We start from the raw sequence: 25,138 nt of genomic DNA on the forward strand, positions 1-25,138 counted from the left end.
ACCTTCTGTCCCAACACCAGGGTCAGGTTCTGCACTCCCATGTCCAAACTCTCAGCCTGGCGGCCTGGTTAATCCAGGGTCTTTGATTCATTCTCTTCTACCCAAGAAGGTTATGGATGTCATTTTAGAAGCCAGACGTCCTAGCACTAGAAAATCTTATGCAGGAAAATGGAAAAGATTTTCCTCCTGGATGTAGGCTCAGGATTCAGATCCTCTTATTCCTAACATTCCTCTGATTTTACGTTACCTGACGGACCTCTTACATAAGGGTCTCTCTTTCTCTTCCATAAAGAGCCATGCCTCTGCTATTTCTGCTCATTATAATACAGACCCTCCAATCTTTTCCCATCAGCTCATGAGACAGTTTCTCAGAGGAGCTAAGAACTTAAGGCCCCCTAGATCTCCTCCCATTCCTGCTTAGGATCTCAACTATGTTTTGGAAAAACTCACCTTACCTCCTTTTGAGCCTGCTGCCACATCTGACATCAAGTTTTTATCTTGGAAGACAGCCATCCTGTTAGCTCTTGCCTCTGCCAGGAGAGTTTCGGAGTTGCAAGCTCTCATGGCTGTGGAACCTTATATTATTTTTCATCAAGACAGGGTGTCTTTGAGGACTAATGCTACTTTCATGCCTAAGGTGGTTTCCAAAGTGGCTTTAAATCAAACTATTCACTTGCCAACTTTTTTCCCCACTCCTCAAAATAAGGGGGAAGGATCTTGCATTCCTTGGATGTACACAGACAACTACATTTTTACCTGGACAGAACCAAGGACATTAGGAAATCAGAGCAATTGTTTGTTTCTTATGCTTCAAGTTCCCAAGGTAAAGCCATTTCAAAACAGGCCATTTCTAAATGGATTGCTCATGGAATCAGATTTTGCTATTCACACCATGGAGAGCAAATCCCAGGGAGTATAAGGACTCACTCTACCAGAGCTGCTGCCACTTCAGCTGCCTTCCTCAGGGGAGTTCCTACCAAAGACATTTTGGAAGCTGCTACTTGGAGTTCAGTGCATACTTTTTCCAAGCACTACAGTCTCCCTCTCTACTCTAAGTCTAGGGCAGGCTTTGCTTCTGCTGTCTTGCAGGGCCTTTTAGCCGCCCCCCTCTACTTTATGACCACCTCCCTTTTATTCTGCTTTGGGATTCAACCCTACAGTCATGACTGCAACAGTGAAACACGATGGACATAGTACAGTTGTGTACACTTACCATAAATGTAGATGTTTGAGTGTCTTCACTGTTGCAGTCTGGGTTACCCTCCTTCCTGTCCCCTCTTATTTTTTCTTTTGTGTGGCTCCCTTCTTCACCCTTCTTTTGAGATGTATTTGCAAAGGGTATGGGATTTTACTCATTTTGGAACACTGACATCTGGGGCAAGAAAAACTGGAGAACATGGCGTCAGGGAGCATGGTTGAGCAGCTGACGCTGGACCCAGACTTTGGGATTCTGGCCGACCGAGGACTGCCTGCCGGCAAGGGAGAACCCTACAGTCATGACTGCAACAGTGAAGACACTCGAACATCTAAATTTATGGTAAGTGTACACAACTGTACTTTCCCTTATTGGGTGAGCTATAAGGGTGTTATGTACGAGGGATTAATAGTGGGCTGACTAAGGATATGTTTGGGGCTAGATCAAGACTAGGTTATATTTATTTATTTTATTTTATTTGACATTTGTTGACCGGGATAGTCCGACTGGGACAGAGCCCTTTTTCAGCAGAGGTTTGGGGAGAAAAGCTCCAGTATACAGTAGAATAATACAAAAATTCAAATATTCTGCTATTTATACAATAATCAATATAGAATGCAAAAATAGTAGAACACAAATTTTGCTAAATACACAAATAGAGTAATGATAGTTAATTGCATATAAATAGTTAGGACAGTGAGAGTTTTAACACAGATATAGTTAGATGGCAGCTTAAAGTTGTAATGGAGTTAGAGCAGATGGAGGGTAGTTGAGGGTGATGCAAGTAGGATAAGTGGGGAGGGAGTGGGATTGGGGGGGATTGCAGAGTTAATGAAGAGGGATGATAATGAGTTGATAGGATTTGTGGATTGACAATAGTGAGGGTCATAGTATGAAATTGGTGGCCTGCGAGGAGTTGAGAAAGGTTTTATACAAACTGTCAAGAGTTAGGTAGGAGAGAGCAGGTCATGAGGTAAAAGGTAAGGGGTGGCAGGAAGGTGTGTGGGTAAGTGGGGCTTTGATAGGTGACAGGGAGGGACGATGAGATGGATAGTAGGCTGATGAAGTGAAGGTGAGAGAGGTATGAAGAGAACAAGATGTGTACTAGATTAAATACCAAAGTCAAGGGACAGTGCTCCTCAACTTACAAAGTAGCTGCTCTGTGCTATTCAATGCACAGAGTAGTTGCTCTGTGGTACTCAGTGAGCAGAGTAGTTGCCCTGTGCTACTCAGTGCGCAGAGTAGTTGCCCTGTGCTACTCAGTGCGCAGAGTAGTTGCCCTGTGCTACTCAGTGCGCAGAGTAGTTGCCCTGTGCTACTCAGTGCGCAGAGTAGTTGCCCTGTGCTACTCAGTGCGCAGAGTAGTTGCCCTGTGCTGCTCAGTGGGCAGAGTAGTTGCCCTGTGCTACTCAGTGGGCAGAGTAGTTGCCCTGTGCTACTCAGTGCGCAGAGTAGTTGCCCTGTGCTACTCAGTGCTCAGAGTAGTTGCCCTGTGCTACTCAGTGCTCAGAGTAGTTGCCCTGTGCTACTCAGTGCTCAGAGTAGTTGCCCTGTGCTACTCAGTGCTCAGAGTAGTTGCCCTGTGCTACTCAGTGCGCAGAGTAGTTGCCCTGTGCTACTCAGTGCGCAGAGTAGTTGCCCTGTGCTACTCAGTGCGCAGAGTAGTTGCTCTGTGCTACTCAGTGCGCAGAGTAGTTGCGCTATACTCACGGAGTTACTGGCACAGTTTCGACAGTGGTTTTATAAGAAAATTTGATTTCTGTGTGTCTGTATCTGTACAGGACTCTCTTAACCACTGTTGTCGCATGATGGACAGCAGCTCATAAATGCTCCAAATTTATACAGACACTTAAAACACAAGAGCCTGGCTTCTAAGTCCTCTGGCCAATAAAATGACAATGCTTAAAGCTTTCTTATGTGTGTGTCCTAACTCAGATAGACCAGGTCACCAGCTACTCTCTTAATGTAAAAACATAAAAAGATTGCTTGAGAGTGCAAAGTTGCCACAAAACAACTTAAAGAAACTACCTGAACAGGACAATTTCATGTATTAGGGATGTTTAAATTTATTTAAATTACAAAATCAACAAATACCTGTGGTGGTGGTGCTGCGGTAGCGTTGTCGCCTCACAGTAAGACGTTGTCTGGTTCGATTCTCAGCTAGAGCATCTTCTGCGTGGATATATGCTTAAATGGGCGTACCTTCGTTGAAGGTTGTGCGTCAGGGCTGGTAACTCGGCACGTAAAAATCAACTACCAATCATTAGCGGACTGGAGTTCCGCTGTGGCGACCCCTAACCGGGAAAAGCCGAAAGACACAACAACAACAAAATCAACAAATAAAGTAAAAATAAAGCAGTAGTACTCTAAATCAGTTAAGTGAAGGGCAAAATAATAAAGTAAATCTCTTATCTGCCAAGGACAGAGCAGGATTAATTCATGACCCTATCAAAGTGTGGTAAGGATGCCAAGTAGATGGGTGCTCTTTGAAAATGAGCAGGCGTCAGTATAAGTAAAGGAGGTTTAGTCAAGAGCAATACTGGTTTGCTGGGTGGGGACTCAGTATCAGGGATCTGGAGAACAGTGGGTGGGAAGAGGACATAAATAGCGTATGCAACATACAATAGCAATGAAAGGGGAGGGAGGGACTCTGGAAATCATATTACCATAAGGGGTGGAGGCCAGAGCCACAGCCCTATAAAACTACAACAGGAAAAGGGTGTGAGGGAAAAAAATCAAGCTGCAAGAAGTTAATTAAATAAAGCCAGTATATGAGCTCTAGTATTATGGCTGTGAGCTACAGGTCCAATGACCCCAGGTAGGTTACAATTTCAGAAATGTTAGCTTAATGTCTAAGTGGGGGTGGAGCGGTGGAGCAAACACAAAGAATGGGAACAGAAAGTCACTGGAATTCAACTTTAAGTGGGCAAATGATAAGCAGAATATAAGATTCTAGCAGCAAAACTGTAAAAGCACTGAAGCAACAATATTGGAGCAGAAAATGCAATACTCTCACTTCTGTAATTCTACTGCTGTCAAATGCACCAGACTATGCAGAAATTTACCAATAACACTGTTTATGCAGCAATGTAGTAGTAAATGACTAAATGAAGCTCAAATGTGGCAATAGTTCACAGTTTTGTCACAACAGGGAATGAAACTACAATACTAATGCCTCAGACAGGATTCAAAATGTAAACCGCTAGCTTTTTTAATTAATGCTACTTATGGAGATAGAAGTGCAGTTAATGTATAAACACAATCTTTCCACAACTACAAATGAAGCTACAAGACTAATGTACCAGAACATTATAACTTTTTGGCTAAAACATGAAAAAAAAGCAGAAATGTTAAAAAAATGTATTTCCGCAAAGGTCACTATAAGAACACCTTAAAATATTTAAGCACCATTGAAATAATTTTTTTCTTTCCTTTTTGATAAAAACCTTGTTACTCACAGTTTCAAGGCTTTCCAGATCTCTCTAAGTATTGCATAAAAGACCAGTAATTCTACCCCGTAAGTTAGTACTTCCCCTATTTGTGAATAGTTGGTAAGGACGTCTTTATAAAGTGAAAGGCAGAAAGCAATGTGGTGGGTTGGTAAATTTTGGCATGAAGGTAGTGGTTGTAAAATCTGAAGTTTGGAGAAATTGTGAGAAATCACTTGCTGGTATAAAGTATGCTGCACTGTTTGTTTTTGTTTGTTTTGTTTTTTAATTTTTATATCCACATATTGTAAAAGTGTATATTTTATAAGCGGACTGTCTGCAGTTTTGTTGGAGGCCATTATTTACCAGTGTTGGAAGTACATTGATTGCTGAGTTTTCAGGTACTGGATTACAGGCGTAAGTTTAATAAATGAAAATTTTGGACTACCTTTGTTTGGTGCATATCCAGATGGCAGGGGTACTTCATCTTGTAAGGTATAAATTACAAAGTAATAGAGAAACAGGTTAGTGTTATAAAAAGAAAAGTTAATTTGTTTTAGAGTAGAGGACTAAGCTATAAAGATTGTTGTTCAGAAGCTTTTTGTCAGAAATATTAGGATGTTTTATATATGTGTGCATATGTATATATATATATATATATATATATATATATATATATATATATATATATAAGGGGTCTACTTTACAAGACCAAAATCCCACAAGATGAAAACACTGACAACCGCATATTTCTGGCCTCCTGGAACACCGACTTACAACTCCAGGTAAGTAACTGCTTGGCAACTCCAAAAACATTGTGTGTGTGTGTGTGTGTGTGTGTATATATATGTATATATATATATATATATATATATATATATATATATATATATATATATATATATATATATATATATATATACACTTAGGGATGCCATTATTTCAAAAATTAGTATACTGAAAAATTAAGTCAGGAAAAAAAATACAAAAGGAATCAATTTCCTTTTGTGATCTGATCACCAAAACCCTACCACATATTCAGATATAATGTCTAAATAGTGATAGCTTTAAGGAAAGTATTTTTTATTAACAGTAAGATGCAGTGTATGGGTTATGGTTAGCACATATTAGTAAGGTTGCCAGGGGACCGTCACGTGCTAACCGTAACCCTGCCGCTGCACCTTACCTTAGGAAAATCCCTTCTATAACACTACCAGTACACAAAGAAACATACGCAGATGTTGTCATCATTAAACGTATCCAATTATTTAGATCGTAACTCTAGCCCTAATCTGCATACACCTGCAAAGACACTCCCATTCCGTAATGCTGAAACCTTCAGAATATCTGAATTTTTGGCATTATTTTTCCAAACCCACACTTACCTTACCCACATGCATCTTATGATCTATTCATCCAAAATTTTAACAAACAATTGATGGCATATCAGCATCCTTCACTCCATTGATTAGCAGATAATTCAAAAGTGTGAATCACTGATATACACACACACACACACACACACACACACACACACACACACACACACACACACACACGACACTAGCCACCTGGCAGTGTGAACGTTGCCTCTAGATGATGGTCACTGTTGAATTGACACCCCAACCCCAGGAGCAAAAATGGGAAAAAAGGGGATTATGGATGTATGAATGGATGAGTATATGTTTTGTGTGGTAGCAGTGCATGTTATTGAACACCTGTTTTGTTGGTAACGTGAAAAATAGTCAGATTCTGTTTTCCAGATGTTAGTTTAGAGAAAATCCATTTTGTGAATGTAAATGGGTGTGTGAGAGGTGGTTAGGGGTAATCAGATTTTGGCTTATGTAAGGGGATACTTTTAGGATTGAGTTTGTGGTTTGGAGTGCATGCAAGCAGGCATTTACTGTTTAGGGTAAGAGTTTGGATTAGGTTAGGGGAAGGTTTCAATGTTGTATGTATAGTAGTACTGTTATTAAAAGCACAGGGTTAGGGCTAGGGTTACCAAATGAATAAAGTGGTGCAGGGGGCAAACAGAGAGACTGCTATGTGTTTACTTTACTGGGGAGTTTTTCCTTTCCTCACTGTTTTGTAACCATGGAGTATAATTTCTGGGTGTGGAGGGGGGGGGGGGCTTGCCCCTACACTACAGGTGCAGAAAACATTTAATTTTGTAGGTGATTTTTTAGGAGACTCGTGTTCTCAATTTCTTGAGATTGAGCAGTTAATTTTATTTTGTTCAGCTGTACGATGATCTGGTATAATGGGGACAATTCGGATACCTAGTCAGTTCAGACAGATAATGACAGCTAAAATGAATGGAATGTTTGGTAGACAGAGGGCTGGGGGAATAATCTGGTATTGTTTAAAAGTACAGGTATATGCTTTTCAAACAACTGACCATAATTTTGAAAGTAACACGTGTCAGTACATCCTGTAGAAAGTGTTGTGTTGTATCTTTATTGGTTTAAGGGAAATATAATTAAACTAATGATGTTAAAAGCAGAATAGCTCCTCTGTCGACCAGAAAAGGAAACTGGAACTCCAGAATTGTGGCAGATGTCAAAGCTATCCCCTGCCAGTTCCTTTTTGAACTCAGCTCACATGCACCATAGTCAAGGGCTTTGTCCCTCAATGCCAATGCTAGCATTTTGCTAGTTTTATAATCCACTTATACTTTTCAGTTTGTAAACAGTTAAAATTCTGTCAGTTTTACCAATAATCCTATTATCACATGTTAGATGCAGTCACTGTCTTTTTTATTATTGTTTCTAATATAAGTGACTTTCATTTCTCATTGGTTGCATTAGGTGGACAGTATTGTTTCATGGGGGGTTGTGCATGTACATTTTGAGTGAACAGTGTGCATAGTTCCCCTTTATTTACATTTAAGAGAACGATAAATATGGTCTAATATTTTTTTAAAGAAAGTATAAATGTGGATTTTGAAAGTTTGGTTTAGGCAGACTAGATGTTTTTGAGTTATATGCCTGTGTCTTGTGTGAGTAGTGTAATTTAGTGTGCTAAATGTAGGGTTGATGATGCCCAAAAAGTGTAATTCTTTATCCAGTGCACCATACAAATGTTTTCATCACACGTTTTATCTAGATAGATAGATAGATAGTGTACATGTTTAAGTTTTATGTCCGTGTCTGTAATATAATTGTATGTATGTTTGTATGTGTATTGGTATATATGGTTCATGGGTTCATAGATTAGTACTAAGCTAGCTGCCCTTGCGAGCCATTTTAAGCCTAGCCAATTATCCCTTGTGAGACTCAAAGCCTGCACCTTGTGTTTGTAAGGCAAACACCTTAACTATTAGGCCACCCTCCCTGTATATATCTGCATATATATTTATATTATTTATTTATTTAGTTTACATTTGTTGACTGGGATAGTCCAAATGGATACATGTCCATTTTCAGCGGAGGCCCAAGGGAAAAGCTCCAAGAAAGAACATACAGTAAAAATCACAAAATGATTACAAGTTACACACAGTTTACAGGCTCCAGTTGAGCAAGCAGGAAATATAATCATACAGTTTTAAAACAGTGTTGACAAATTGACTAGGCAATGTAACATAATTACAGACTATAGAGGAGGATCTAGTCGGGTTTTGAACAAGGACATAGCCAGTGAGTTTTAAAGTATAGCTTGAGGCTTTTTTGAACTGAGTAAGAGAGGGTTCAAAAGTAAGATCAGCAGGAAGAGAGTTCCAAGTTTTACCAACAGAGTTAGCAAACAGGGAGTCCCCAGCAGAGTTGTTTATTTTGAATGTTTGCTCCAGTAGTTTATTAGAAGTGTGAAGTGACCTCAGGTTGGTATAAGGGTTGATGATATTTTTAAGTGCAGGTATATTATCAGGGTGGTTGAGAACTTTATGGGCAATTATAAGCTGGGTGTACTGAAGTAGGCTAGGTCATTCTAGCCACCCCAGAAGATTTAGGTTGTGACAGTGGTGGGTCCTATAGGCCATGCCTGTTGCAAATCTAGCAATATGATTATAACAGCTGGAGAATTTGCTAAGAGCGGATTTGTTCAAATTAGTGAGTAGATGGGAGGCATAGAGGAGAGTGGAGAGTAGATGGGAACGAACAATAGCAGTCCTAGCAAATGGAGTAAGGAAAGGTTTGATCTTATAGAGGGAGCCATGTTTTTTGTTAATGGTTTTGATAGTTTGATTGACATGGATATCAGATTTGAGGGTATGTTTATTGTGACGCCTAAGAGTTTGGTTTGTGCATCTGGGGAGATAATGGTACCGTTATTAGATTTTATGGTAAAGAGTAGTGAGGAAGGCTTACAAGTGGGGGAGAAAAGAAGTGACTTTGTTTTGTTAGGGTTTAATATCAGCTGACGGTTAGAGAGACAGTTTTCAACTATATCGAAAGTATTCTGAGTTAATGTCATTAGATCTGTTGAGGAGGTGGCTGAACAAATCAAGATGGAGTCATCCGCATATTGGGTACAGGTAGCATTTGGGATGACAGTGGGGGGAAGGTCATTAATAAAGAGAGAGAAAAGGAGTCCTAGTCTGGAGCCCTGGGGGACACCTAGGTTGATGCGTAGATGGGTTGATAGTTTGTCCTGCCATAGGATGGCTTGTTGTCTACCACACAGGTAAGATTGGAACCATTGAAGTGCACGGCTATTTAGTGAGAATGCCTTAAGGGTGTGCATGAATATTTGGTGGTTGATCATATCAAAGGCCTTGGAGAGATCTAAAAAAAGGGTTGAGGAAAGCTTGCTATTATTTGGTTATGGTTTATGGTGTTAGAGAAGGATAGGAGGGCTGAGGTGGTACTATGGTGTGGCCTAAAACCGTGCTGAGAGTAAGCCAACAGCTTACTCTGGGTAAGATAATACGTAAGTTGTTTATGGACACACTTCTCCATAATTTTAGCCAGTGGTGACAGAATAGTTATGGGTCTAAAGTTTGACAGTTGGAAGGAGTTGCCTCCTTTATGGAGTGGTATTACCTGAGATATTTTCCAAATGGAGGGGATGGCAGCTTCAGATAAGGCTGTTGATTATGATGGGGATGGGGTATGTTATGGCATCTGCTGCTTTTTGCAGATACTCTGGTGGGAGGAGTTCAGCTGCTAGAGTAGTTGGCTTTAATTTCTTAATTAGAGATCTGATAAGTGATGTAGAAACAGGCTGAAAGCTAAAGGAAAGTGGGGTATTGGCTGTGGCAGAATTTGGGTTAGAGCAGCTGGGTGCCAGTTGGCTTACTAGGGATTGGATAGTCTCTGTGAAGAAACTGTTGAAGGTACTTGCAATGTCATCTGAGGATTTATGTTTGGAAGCTGATGGGGTAGGAGTGGAGGATTGTCCTGGGTGAAGAAGTTTGTTTATTCCTGAACAAAACTTTTGAGGTTTGTTGTGATGTTTTTGTTGAAGTAGTAGTGAAGTAGATGGTAGTAGTTTTTTTGTCTAGTATAATAGATTTTTTTGTGTGATTCCTTAGCTATCGGTATCTGAGTTGATCTAGTGGGTCTTTTGTGGCATGCCGTTTGTCCCCATGCCTTATTTCTAGCTATATAATAAACCACTTTTCCTGATGAGTTAGTGAGGGGCATAGTTTTATATATATATATATATCTAAACACCAAAAAACGAATCCAGCACAATAACGGGAGACACAGGCAGCACCAGCTTTAAGTGAAAGCTGTTTTTAATAGAAACACAATCCCCAAACCGGTTTCGCTACTAAGAGCGTCATCAGTAGGTACAGACTAACGTGATTACACGTATTTTATACGGAAGCCAACTCCACGCCTCCTTAAAGTGCCCTACAGTATATAAACATTTAACAATCACATACATATAGTGAAAATTGATGTCCAACATTTATAACCCTAAATTGTTATAAAAACTGCAAAAACTACTAAATATAAACTAACAATATTCTTAATATATTTATTAAACAAACATTTGTCATCTTACCAGGAGGAACTTGAATCTAACTATATATAAACATCAACTAAATGCAATATTATACTAACACACCTATCAGTTCACATATACATTCTAATGTGTGTAGCAAAATAACCCCAAACAAGGTCACCAAAGGTCATTAAGACCCGATTTGAAAAGTGCCCCCAGATTAATAATCCACCTACGCTCCATATTAGTAAGTAGCTGATGTCGTAAAGGTTCATTGATGTCAATTGATTTTAACGTATCAATACCCACAAAAATAAAATGAGAAGCCTGATGTTGTATAGTGTGCTTATATAAAGCACTACGTATACGTTTGCATTTAATATCACTGATATGAAGTGCAATTCTTTGTTTGAAACTACATGAAGTTTGCCCTACATAAAATGCCCCACATTGGCAAACCGCCATGTAAACAACCCAAGAACTAGTGCATTTAATATGATGTCTAAAGTCATAGACTCTACTAGTGTTAACTGACGTAAATGATGAAGTTCTAGACACCAGTTTACAATATCTACAATTTCCACAGAAGGTACATCCTGGACGACCCACTGGCACATTTGTAAAACTAGAAACTTCATTCTTAAAACCTGAGAAATGTTGTCCCAGAGTTTTGCCCCGTCGATAGCCAAATTGGCATTTATTTGGTATAATATTTGAAAAAAAGGGGTCACTAGTAAAAATGTGCCAGTATTTGGAGATAATCTCCTTGATCTTGAATGTATTACTTCCATAGGTTGTAATAAATCTAACTACCGGTGTCTTATTTACATTCTCCACAGTTTTATGTTGTAATAACACAGTTCTATCTGACTCCTTGCCCTTTAAATAAGCTTTATTTAATATAGGTGCATGATATCCACGGTCCAGAAACCTCTTCTTTAAAACTGCTGCTTGAGATTCAAAATCATCATTAGACGAACAAATCCGTCTAATACGCTGGAATTGAGCTGTTGGTATGTTGTTAATGATATGTGGTGGATGACAACTGTTGGCCAACAATAAAGAATTTTTTGAGAATGGTTTCCTGTGTAGTGTAGTAACTACAGTACCATCAAGTGTCTTAGTGACATGTACATCCAGGAAATCAACCATAAATAAATCTATCTTGCCCGTAAATTTTAGCCCAAACATATTCTGATTGAGATATTGAACAAAAGTATCCCATTCACCAACAGTGCCATTCCATATCACCCAGCAGTCATCTAGGTATCTCCGCCACATCAATAGTTGTTTCTTGAATGCAAAACCTTCATGATAAATGTATTGGGCTTCAAATAAGCCCATTTTCTATATATATATATATATATATATATCTATATATATATATAAATATATATATATATATATATATATATATATATATATATATATGGATTCCTATTACAAGAACAAAAGTTCACTACTTCGAACTTGTAATAGGAAGCCTCACTTCTGCGAAAGTTCACTTTAAAGAAAGTGAACTTTTGCGTAGGTGCACTTCACCGAAAGCACCGCAGCACAGTGGAGGACATAAAAAACAAGCTATGTCCTCCACTATGGTGCGATAGTCATGGGCCCCTTAGGGTTAGGGCACGAGTTAGGGTAAGGGGATAGTTAGTAAAGGTATCCCTATGCCCTAACCCTAAGGTTCGTGACTATCGCACCATAGTGGAGGACATTACTATGTCCTTCACTGTGCTGCAGTCGTCACAGCTATCCCCTTACCATGACCCGTGCCCTAACCCTAAGGTCCGTGAGTACTGCAGTGAGCATTCCATGCACTATTTCGAATTAATGAAAATTCGATCTAGTGTATGGAACCCATATATATATGTAGAGGTTTATCTTTAAAATGGAGAATGAAGGCTTAGTGAAAACAGGAATGTTGAACGCAAGTTGGCTGATTCCCATATTGCCGACCTCCAAATCTCTGCGTGTCCTGTACAGCAAATGCCACTGTGCATTCGCAAATACGTGGTCGATGTAACAAATAGAGATTGCGTTACAGTGCAGATTAGGAAATTAATCCTTTTCCTCACTATAGTGTGGTCTTGGAGTTGGAATATGAAGTTTGCAGGGGATGTGGGGGATGCAGGCTGGCTTGCTCCCCCTGCAGATACTTGAGTTGCATAATTGTACAGTATTGATCTGCGTAAGTTTGTACTGCTGAAAAGCAGGCAAGTGATGGAGGATGTTGAATATTGCCGACTTTGCATTTGTCAGTATGACATTTGACATCCTAAGCTAATTAATATGCAGGACATCACACGTGGGTTGAATAAATAAACGCATTACATTGTTAATATCAACCTTTTCATGGTAAACCATATATATTCAAATATAGACAGTGTCATCATTTTTAAACCACTTTTCCTGATGATTTGATGAGGGCCATAGTGATAGAAATACGTAAGATAAGTAGTGTAATCCAGACTCCCCTATTCCCCCCAAACAGTGTACAGCTCATCCTATAGGACTGCCTGATGCCCCAGATGTTTCCTGGAAGCTGAGAAAAGTGATCCCTCCGTCTTTTGTGTCTCCCCACTGTAGTAGTGCTAGCGTTATAACTCCCAATCCCTTAGCTTTCACTTTTTAACAAGATTTCAAGGCATTATAATTTTTTTAACACATTTATTAAATTATCACTTAAGACACTGGCACACATACATCAGTAGAAAGGAAAACAAGCCATATTAACGTTCTTCATTTTAATACAGTATTGTTTACATATATCTTTCTTTCTTTTAGTCCAACGTTACATAAATTGCCCAGACGGCTGCCTTCCCTTACACCTAACTCTTCCCGAACATTATTTTGCATGTACTGGTCCCACAAATTCCATTTATTTCTATGTAATGGTCTCCTTTTTTCTAAAGAACCCATTTCCAGTACTTTTATATTTTTTACAACATTAAATACGTCAGGGCGACCACGGTGGTGCAGCAGTTAGTGTTTTTGCCTCACAACAAGAGGTTCTCTGGTATGATCCTCTGCTGGGGTGCCTTCTGTGTGGAGTCAGCATGTCCTCCCTGTGGTCTCATGGGTTTCCTCCAGGTGCTCCAGTTTCCGCCCACATCCCAAAGTAGGTGGATTGGACACTCTAAACTGGCCCTAGGCATGAGTGCGTGTGTGCCTTCTGTGGAAGGTTGGGTGCCGGGCTGGTAACTCGATACCATAAAAAACTCCACTGCCAATCATGAGTGGACAGGTGATCCGCTGTGGCGACCCCTAACAGGGAAAGGCCGAAAGAAGAAGAAGACAACATTAAATACTTCAAGTACAGTTTGTTTAGATTTTGATTTCCATTTTCTAGTAATTGATATCAAAACACACGAACCACAACAGAATAAACTAACAAGAGACAAAAATATGTCTCAACTAAGCTTTACGGTACAAGTGAAACTCGACTCGAACAAGAAAGAATTATATTTAATCACACTCCAAGCATATACAAAAACGGTTAAGCGCTTTCATCTGTGTACTACAGACTTCTTCAGAACCATAATACTAACAGCGGATAACCTATTTAAAAACTTTTTGGCGCCATTTTATTCAAGCGCTATACTTCTTAACAATATTTAAAGTGCTACTACTGTTATTATCAAAAAACATCTGTTTATCTTACACACACACACACACATATATATATATATATATATATATATATATATATATATATATATATATATATATATACATATTTGCTAGAAATACTTTAAAATCATTTCATACTACAAAGTATATTAATTGATACAGGCAATTATGAAATTATATCCCAAAATGAAATTAATATAGGATATCGAAAAATAGATTTAGCTCTGGATGAGTATTTAATGGACAATAGGATTACTCAAAATACCCACAATTTTATAAAGGTTGAGTTTCCATTATTAGCTACAATAGTGGGTATCCCGAAAATACATAGGGATATTGTTAATTCCCCATTTAGACCAATTATTTCTGGGAGTAGATCAAAGACATTTAACGTAGGGGTAGTTATTGACATGTGGGTTAAACACATATATGAGAACACATCACATTTAATTAAAGATTCTTGGATGTTTCTATCTCAGTTAACTCCTAGTAGGTGGAAAAGGTGTTTGATGTTTATAACCATTGATGTTATAGACCTCTTTTCATGTATACCAAGACACGAAGGATTGGATTATTTTTGTGATAGTCTAAGAAGATACTCAAATTTAAGTTGGGACCGTATCAATTTAATTACTGATATGATGGGCTTAGTACTTGAGCATAACTATATATATTTCGAAGGCGAGTTTTATAAACAGACAAGGGGGGTAGCCATGGGCGCCTCATGTGCACCTATTTTCGCCAATTTAGTTATGCTCCAATGGGAAAATAAATACCTTTTCACTAGCATGTATTACCAATATGTAGTATACTACACAAGATTTCTGGATGATATGTTTTGTTGTGGGATGGACCCATAGAACTTATTGATGAGTTTGTAGATTATCTCAATATGACAAGTGCCTTTTTGAAATTTACATATAATATTAATACAGAAGGTATAGCATATCTGGATACATATATTAAACATATGGATACAGGTTTTCAATCTGAATTATTTAGAAAGGAAACATTTTCTAATGGTTATCTAGATTATACAAGCAATCATCCTAAACACATCTTAAGAAACATCTTTAAGGGACAATGTATAAGGATAGCAAGGATGACGTCAGATTACGACACAATGGTTAGAGAAATCAATAATATAAGAAATATGTTTGTTAATAGGCGTTACCCCTTAACATTATTAGATGATGTATCGACATATATTATTACTGAATGGGGCATCAAATATACCCCTATTCTAGGAGTTGGTACAGAAAAAATTATTAGGAAGAACAAATTGAGCGATGAATTTAATAGAGTATGTGTATTGACCTATACACCTTATGTTAATTATGTTAGAGAAATTCTGGAAAAAATATTGGAATAAATTAGTAGGAGATGAAGAAGCTAAGGGTGTAGTAGGCATAAAACCTTGTATTGTATATAAAATGGGTAGAAATATAAAAAGGTTTATTGAATGGTTTGAATCCTCAGAAAATGTCCATAAATACCCACACTAAGAAATGTGGGTCTTGTAAACAGTGTTGTGTAATAAATGAAGCAATTGGTTGTAGATTAAATGATGTCAATAGTACTTAAAGTTTAAAAAGGGAAATTGTAATAGTAGGAACATAGTTTACCTTGCTAAATGTACAGTATGTACTGCTTTCTACATAGGGAAAACAGAAAGACAGTTTAGAAAGCGTATATATGAACATAGATATAAGAGTAAGGTTAAAGATACCAAAAATGCATTGTTCTGACATATCAAAGAGAAAGGTGATACACATAATTTTATATTTGGCATCATTGATCATGTAAATCTATCACCGTGTGGTGGTAATTATAAAGCCCACCTGGGTAGAAAAGAAAGCCAGTGGCAAATGTTGACAAATGCCACAAAATTTCCTGGCATAAATGATTTTATTTCCATAAAACCTTTTTTACAGTTATTATAGCCTAATAACATTGTTATTTGATATGTTATTTTAATTGCATTATTTGCCTTAATTTTGACATTTTAATCACAGTGTATGCACTGGAAGTATAAAATGATTTTAAAGTATTTATAGCAAATATGTATATATATATATATATATATATATATATATGTGTGTGTGTGTGTGTGTGTAAGATAAACAGATGTTTTTTGATAATAACAGTAGTAGCACTTTAAATATTGTTAAGAAGTATAGCACTTGAATAAAATGGCGCCAAAAAGTTTTTAAATAGGTTATCAGCTGTTAGTATTATGGTTCTGAAGAAGTCTGTAGTACACAGATGAAAGCGCTTAACCGTTTTTATATGCTTGGAGTGTGATTAAATATAATTCTTTCTTGTTCGAGTCGAGTTTCACTTGTACCGTAAAGCTTAGTTGAGACATATTATTTTCTAGTAATTGCTTTTTGGCAGCCAATAGAATTAAACGTAAAAGGCCTTTATTATGTCTAGGTAATCCAAAAACTATGTCCCAGCTAAAATAGTAATTTCCTTAGTTACATCCATTTGCTCCTCCAATATTTCTGACAAGAATATTCTGTAGGGATTTTTTTTAAATCTGCCAGCTCATTACATTCCTAAAAATATGTTTCTGTTCACCTGTTTATTCCTTACCAAACCTCAGATATTGCTATCTACCAGAAAAGAAATTCTTTGAAGTGTGCTTGGGGTATAATAATACTAATGCAAACATTTCCAAGAAAAAACTCTAAACCTTCTGAACTTTACATATTTGGGAGCCATCCATATGTCCTCCCATTGAGAGAGAAGGACATAGGCTAAGAGAGAAAGAGAGCAGACCTAATGAAAATACTGTATCCCTGCTATATAAGACTGTACTACAGGTAGTTGCTGTAAAATGGTTAAGCCGTAAAGACTTCTGTTTTGGGAAAATCTAGAATTTATGTTTTTGTACAACAGAATGTTAGTTTTCAAATACTGATGTTTGCTATTATCTATAAGGTTCCAACATGCATACATACATACATGTATGTATGTGTGTGTGTGTGTGTGTATATATATATATATATATATATATATATATATGTATATATATATATATATATATATATGTGTGTGTGTGTGTGTGTGTAATATATACATACACACGCATGCACACATGCATGCATGCATGCATGTACATAAAAGGAAAATAATCACTTTGATTAACTCTCCAAGTGATGTCCATGCCGTACTTTTTGTCATGACCATGGACTCTTGCACACTGCTATAAAAGTTTGTGACTCTTGACACTTTTTGATAAACAAGAATACTGTTACACCCAACACATGAAAGAGACCCTTCTCTAAAAGTTGCTACCATTATTAGGGACTTAGGCACATTCATAGTCAAGCAATGTTTGACTGTAGTGCATTAGCTGTTGTTAGGTGATCATTCTGTCTGGGCCAACTAATTACTAAAGGCATTTCTTTCAGACCCATAAATGTTATTTCCCTCTCTACTCATCCCTGATCAAGGTCATAATAGAATAAAATATTTCTTTTAGTGGTGCAGCGGTTAGTGTTGTCGCCTCACAGCAGGAGGTTCTCCCGTTCGATTCTTGGCTTGAGCGCCTTCTGTGTGGAGTCTGCATGTCCTCCCCCATGGTTGTATGATGTTTAAGACATGCAGGTAGGTTTGTGCCTGAATGGGTGTGCCTTCTTTGAAGGTTGGGCATTGGGCTGATAACTCAGCACCGTAAAATCCACTGCCAGTCATTAGCGGGCAGGAGTTCCGCTGTGGCGACCTCTAACCAGGAAAAGCCGCAAGACTTTTTGAGCATTCACCTGTCCAAGCACATTCCCAGCTCTACCCACAACAGTGCTTCCTGACCAAGAAAATCTCTTGCATGAGTTCCTTAAGTTATACAGTCACCAACTAAGAGCCCCTCACTTTACCCCGTCTTCTCCAGGCTCTTGCATGGGGACCTGTGCTTGGGCTACAGGGCTTTCAAATGCGTAACCTCGTATACCTCTGAAAAAATGCAAGTACACTAGCAAACACTTTTCTTGTCCTGCGTTGCCCTATAAACAGTACCTGTTGGCTCAGTAGATGTCTCTTCCAAAGGACCCTTCCTGTGGATCAAGCTTCTACCCTCCTCCCCCCTTCAAGCACAGCAGCTACATAGTATGGTTTAAAACCAATCTTGACGAGTATATTGAGATCTGTAGTTTACTCCTGGACTGTGTACTCAGGCCATTATAGTTAGAAGACACACACAGTGAGATTTGTATTGGCTAAGCTGTTAATGGTCAACAAAACCCATTGCCTCACAATGACTTATGTTTGATACCTTGCACAGATAGTGGCAGTAACTATTATGCTGTTATTATATGTTTCTTGATTCTATAGCGTCCTACACTGAATCTAAAAAAAGTTCATTTGGATCAGTGCTGTACAGATGCAAACAGGTAAATAAATATATGCTTATATCATCGTATGGACACATGAAGCTGGCAACTATTATGGCCTTAAAGCATTTCTTGTCTGTTTTAAAAAAAAAAGCATGGTGTTTCCTAATGTTTTTCTACTCTCAGTAGTTAGTAATGTGGAATAAGAAATGGTTTATTGTTCTGTCTGTTAAACAGTATTCACACTTCTAAGTCTTTTTTCATACGAGGATGACAAGTTCTGCCTTTAATAGGTATGGTACCACATTTATAAGTATCTTTAAAGATGGCAAAGGCCAGCTTTAATAGCTGAAAGGACATGATATCTCTGATATTCTTTTACAAAAAATGCGTATGTCATTTTTTTCATCCGTCTTTTTAATTTAAGATGTAGCCATTTACCACAAATGTTAGCATGGACCCTACTTTTCTTAACTCTGACATTCCATTTTATAATTATTTTTTTTTTTGTAATAATTCCTATTAAGCATTACAGAACTGTTTCTTTTTGCTTGAATTCCTTAATGTGTTTTTCTTTGTTGTGTATCTTTTTTCTGCCAAGTTTGTCACTATCTGTGAATGGTGTTAAACATCCCCAGTACAGCTTTCCATTTAATTACTGAAGTACGTGCTTTCTCAATCGTCTTGCTATGTAGTCTAAGAAAGGGGCATTGGAATTACCTTTGTTGCTTTGATTTATTAACTTCAGGTGTAACACGTTTAGCGGGAATAAGTCTAAATGATCCAGTCAGAGTGCAGATTACAGAACAAGTCCACATAGCTAACGCAGCAGACACAAAAGTGGAAGATGAAACTTGTGAAGAGACTGAAGAAGGCTGCGGTTTTACAGTTCCAGAAAAATTAAAGCAGCATGTTGTGATTGTTCCAAGTAAGCTGCGCCTTGTCACACTTGCAGCATTTATCTTGAAGACGTGCAAGGTAAGAATTATATTTGAAAGCAAAGACTTAATGCCTCTGTTTAGGTTAATGCACTTTTTTCCCTACCTTTGCTGAGGCACTTTTTGTGGACTCGTGCTTTTTTTTTTTTCAGGTATCAGAGATGTTTTATTTCAAGTATTGTGCGCGCCTGTACAGATATATGGGGGTAGGGGAGTATAAGTTTGTGTATATACATGCAGATTCGCTGTGCAGTTAACAGCTTTAATAACATCTTGTGAGAAAAACAATTTCTGTGACCACCTTAAGAAAACCACTGTAGAACTCAAAGCTGCAGAAATACTGAACTAAATTATCAGATGCTTAGAATTCATAATTAAATCTTCTTGGTGTCATGTTCCGTGTTGTATCTGTGTTCATAGTTTCATGAGAGAGGGCAACATTAAAAAAATTATCAAGGTGTATTGTCATCATTTTTAAGAATGGATCACTGTTCATAGGTTCATACTAGGCTATCTGCCCGAGGGCATTTACAAGCCTAGCCCATAGTTTTGTGGCTTACGCCACCCCTTTAGTTTGGAGAAACTATGCCCATTATTTTGCTGTGCCTCTGTCGAGCAGTGACACTGAGGTAACCCCTGGGGTGTATCTGCGATCGCCCATCCATTGGTCAAGATTCCTCTTGAACAAGGCCAGCGAGGTGCTCTGCCTTACATATACTGGGATTTTGTTCCACAGCATAGGGAGTCTTTGGGTGATGAATCTATCCCTCCAGCACGTCCTATTAATAACCGTGTCGAGGTTTAAGTCTCCCGCCCTTGTGGCTCTGAGAGATCTAGATTTTTTGAGATGAAGCATGTTCATCAAATCTGGGTTTGACATGGCCTTGTATGTCAGGCACAGGTCACCTCTGAGCAAGCGGTAAGCAACTGAATATAGCTGGAGTTCTTTCAGTCGGGCAGCATAAGACAGATTTTTGAGACCCTTTATCCTTTTGGTGAGGAACTTTTGTGGCCTCTCCAGCTGCTGCAAGTGTCGGGTCAGATACATTCCGAATGGGGCATTGTACTCAATCATTGGTCTGATGAGTGATGAGTATAGGGAGACTATGACCTCCCTTGATCTAGATGTGAATCCCTTCATGATAAGGTGGGCAATGTAGAAGGTCTTCCTAACTACTTTAGCAATATGAGTGTCGAATGAAAGGCTACTGTCAACCTGGGTCCCCAGGTCCCTGATAACTTCTTCTGTGATCAGTGGATTGCCACCTATATGGTAGCTAGGGGTAACCTTGTTTTTCCCGAAGGGTATGACTATGCATTTCTTGGCATTTAACTTTAGGCCATGGCTCTGGAACCAGTTATCCGTTTCTGTGAGACCCTTCTGAAGGATATCTGTGTCAGATGTGTTTTCGACTACGGCCCAGTTTGCAGTCATCTGCAAACTTTGTCAGCCATAACCCTCCTGTGTTTGCTTGTACTTCAGAAAAGTAGATGCCAAACAAGAGTGGGCCCAGGACTGAGCCCTGTGGGACACCACTTGTGACAGGCTTTGAGTCTGACATGGCGCCAGCAACTCTGACCCTGTGGGTTCTGTCACTCAGCCAGTTTGCAACCCATCTTGTAATGTATGGGTTTACATTTAAGTTGATGAGTTTTTCAATGATACCCGAGTGGGGTATTGTATCGAAAGCCTTCGCCAGGTCTAGGTAGGCTGTTTGGACCGCCTTTCCCTCGTCAATGGCCTTGGTGACTGTTTCAAAAAAGTCAACCAAGTTTAAAAGGCATGATCTGCCTTTGACAAAGCCAAACTGGGTTGGATCCAAAGTCTGCAAATTCCCTATGTCTTTATTTATGAGATCCATTATGATCCTCTCCATGGCTTTGCAGATAAGTCTTGTCAAGCTAATGGGACGGTAATTTCCAGGGTCAGTGGAGGCACCGCCTTTGTGAAGTGGGACCACAGTCGCTGTGCGCCACTCCCTGGGTACGTATCCGGAGGTGAGACTAAGATTAAACAGCTGTCCAAACTGTGGGTTTAATTCCTCGTTGAGTTCGTGGAGCACACAGCCGGGGACACCATCAGGTCCCATGGATGCTGTGTTCTTTGCCTTGGAGAGAGCAATTCTCACCTGGGCGTTAGAGATGTTTGGGGGGCTACAATCATTTGGTATAGATATCTCTCCTTTTGGAGGGGGGGAGAAGTTTGCACTGAACCTGTCAGCCAGTATGTTGGCAATGTCTGTAGGATCAGTAATCTTCAAATCATTTTGAACTAATTCTGAGCATATCTGGGAGTTTCCTCCTAGGTTTCTGACATAGCTAAAGAATGCCTTATGGTTGTCTTTAGAGTCCTTAGCTATTTTTCTCTCAAAATTAGCTTTGGATGATTTTATGAGAGCTCTTAGCTTTTTACTTATAGTGATCAGTGGTGTCTTACCTTTTAAGGATTTTGCTCTATCTTGTAGTAGCTTTCTCCTTTTGTTGTAGAGTTTGTTTATGGCTGGGGTCCACCAGACTGGACGCTTGCCTTTGGTACAAAGAGTCTTTGTTTTGCTTGGGATTGCCTGATCCATGCAGCCCTGCAGGTGCTGGTAGAAGGCATTTGTAAGTGATTCAGCGGTTTGAGTAATGTTTACCGCCGGCTCGGGGGCCTTAAAGGAGACCACACTAGTCTTTAGAAGTGTGAAGTCGGCTTTCGAGAAGTTCTTTACTGTGGTCTTTTTTATTTCGGGTGGGGGCAGGATGAGGACCTCCAGCGAGATTAGTTTGTGATCTGATCTCACCAGTGAGGGGTATACTTCCGGTGTTGAACATTGTGCTCCCATGTTCGTGATGATGAGATCAAGTATGTTTTCTCCTCTTGTGGGGATGGTGACTAGTTGTTCCATGGCATTTGAGTTTATCAATTCCAGGAACATTTGGGCTAGAGTGTTTGGGCTTGAGTAGTGTTCCCAGTCTATATTAGGGTAGTTGAAGTCACCTAGTATGATGGTGTTCGGAGATACATTTATCCCCTCCAGTGTTTTCAGGAAGGCCATGTGAGGTTCCTGAGTTTGCGAGGGTGGCCTGTAACATGCTACAAATTGCAGAACAGTCTTGCCTATGGTTAATTGCACCTGGATGGTTTCCGATGCATCGTGCGTTGCCACCAATCTTGAGGTGTGGGTGTCCTTGATGAATATGGATACCCCCCCCTCCTTTCTTGGTATTGTCCGGATTTTGGGGCCGGAACGCATGATATGAGGTAAAACCTGATAGTGCTAGTGTGCTCTCAGGAGCCTTGAACCAGGTTTCTGTCACAGCACAGACATCGATGTTCTCCATACTGAGAAGGGCCTCGAGTGCGTGCATCTTGAGGTTGAGACTTCTGGCATTGAGCAGCATTACCCTTAGTTTTTTTTCTTTGCTGTGTTCTAGGGTGGTAGGTTTAGAATTTGAGCCTTGCCTAAAAAAGGCACTATGGGGGTGGCAAGAGCCTTTGCCAAAATCCGGAATCCCAGGGGTGACAGTTGCAAGCTGTCCCTTGCGAAGCAGAGTGGCTTGTCCAGCATGTCATCCCAGGCAGACAGACATTGGATCCCCTTTGAATGACACCAGAGTTTAAGCCAATTGTTAAAGCTGATCATCTTATCTCTGTATTGTGGCATCATTCTTGGTGAAGGTAGGATACTGCTCAAGGTCAGGGTCATACCTGCTTGGGCTACATAATCAGAGAGCTCCTCTATGTCTCTTTTCATGTAGTCCAAGGAGGTACGTCTCAGGTCGTTTACACCAGCGTGGACAATGATTGAGTCGTACTTGTACCTGCTGTTGAGAGACCTGAGTGCTTGCGTTATGTGGTGGATTCTGGCACCCGACAGGCAGCTTACTGTGACCTTCTCCTTACTCAGTCTGGTGAGCGGGACGTCAGTGTGTCTGACTATGGAGTCACCAATGACTAGTGTGTCTGGCATTGTGTTTGGCCTTAAGGGCTGTGACTGCTTGACACTCTGACTGTGTGGTCTATGTGTTGCAGGTGTTGTGTTCTGAGGTGGTAGTTGTTTGGGTGTCTGCTTTGGTGGCCTCTGCTGTTTTGGTAGATTTTTGATCAGAGCCTCCGAGTATGTCTTTGTGTGTTTATGTGTATGATTTGAGGTTGTGATGGTATTATGTGAGACTGGGTCTATAGTGTGTGTGGTTACCTTCTCCTCCTGTCTGGTCTTGCCAGTCCTATGTTGAGAGAGCTCAGCCTCCAGTTTGGCTGTATAGTTGCATCTCTCGCATGTATTTGTGTTTTGTGGGAGGAGGAGAGGGTTGTCTGTGTACATGAGGCAATTGTAACATTGCCTCAATATTCCCAGGTTCACCAGCTGAGCAGGAGAGGACATTAGCAACTGATCCCTCGACATGCTAGAAGGAATAGGCAGAAAAACTTAAAAAAGGTTCTGGGGGATGTGGGTGACCGAGAAATGGGGTTTGCTTTTTGGGGTACTATCTATAACAAGAGTGCTGTATCAAGGTGATAAGTACTGTAGGAGCAAGTGCTGGGCTATACAGATAGAGAATAGTCTACTTGGGAGTCAAGTAGAGATAATTTATAGTTATAGGATACACTAAATAGAACAGTAGTATACTTTGAGGAAGGTAGTTTTAAGGGAAAATTTGAAGAGTGGACTTTAGGTAGCCCGAATAGTTTAAACCTGATTAACTGGCGCTGCCCTAGTGTGCAACAGTGGCAGCTCCGCGCTAAATCGCGCTAATGCACGCTTTATAGCAGGGGGCTGGAAAAGACAGGAAATGACCCAAAATGGCCAATAAACTACAAGTTACTACCTTAAACCACTCCTCTAAGGACAAACAGGCAGCTCAGTACTCCCCACTCTCACTGGTGAGTAAAGAAACTTCCCCCTGACCAAACAAGGAAAATGGAGAAACACAGGAACCAAGACAAAGCCCAGGGATCAGCAAAATCTGGTCTCTGGAACACTAGTTAGGAAAGTACGGAAAAACAAAGATATTTTTTTGTTTTTTTTCAAGATTTTTTACAGAAAGGCAGAAAACACAATAAATGCTATAATTTTCGATTAATTGCTATCAAAAGCTAGTACACTTGAGTGTATTAGCCTGTAATTTAACTTTTAGGCAAAACTTAAATTAGCAAGTGCAGTAAACAGTTTTAGCTTATAAAGACAGTAAAAACAGTGCAAACTTCGATAAAACAAGCAAAAACAGTGGTCGAAAGTATCAAATAGTCGAAAAAGCCAAGAAAAATACTTAAAATCTGGAAAGGTAGTCTTTTCTGGTCTCTGCTGCTACAGGAACACTGCTGGTCACCACGAGGAGCTGTGCTGAGTTGATCCATACTGCATGTTTGCTGTATGATGCCATATGTTTTTATTTCAAACACAGAACACAGTTGTGCTAAACATATTTTTTTGGTAAGAGTTTGTGCTGCAGATTCAAATGGATGTGTTTTAAGATGTTATAATGAGGGGAGGGATCTCATCAGCTGATAGCTGCTTGAAAGTGGCTGTAGACAGTAAAAGTGCAGGAAATCTTAATTTGTCTCATGTTGCTGTTATCAGAAGGATTTTGGGATAATTATGCCTGCTTTTTTTTTCATGTGGCTTTAATTGTGTCCACTGTGAGAGAATGATTAAACATGTATGTTTAATGGCAGAATTGTTGTCTAAGCTGTGAAGGAAATGCCCTTCTGTCTTTGGAGTCTTGGTTCTGCTAGCC

The 25,138-nt window shown here is 39.4% G+C and overlaps 1 protein-coding gene across 1 annotated transcript in view; it reads left to right on the plus strand.

The window, feature by feature from the left end:
* DDX31 (DEAD-box helicase 31) overlaps positions 1-25,138 on the plus strand; it is a 2,738,529-nt gene that overhangs the window by 1,097,009 nt on the left and 1,616,382 nt on the right. Inside the window, exon 12 of the mRNA XM_044057921.1 lies at positions 19,228-19,457. Coding sequence (XP_043913856.1) covers positions 19,228-19,457 — 230 coding nt within the window. The remainder of the gene's footprint in view (positions 1-19,227; positions 19,458-25,138) is intronic.

Source organism: Protopterus annectens, chromosome 16.part0, assembly GCF_019279795.1.
Source record: "Protopterus annectens isolate FY-2018-M chromosome 16.part0, PAN1.0, whole genome shotgun sequence".
In the NCBI taxonomy this organism is placed as follows: domain Eukaryota; kingdom Metazoa; phylum Chordata; order Ceratodontiformes; family Protopteridae; genus Protopterus; species Protopterus annectens.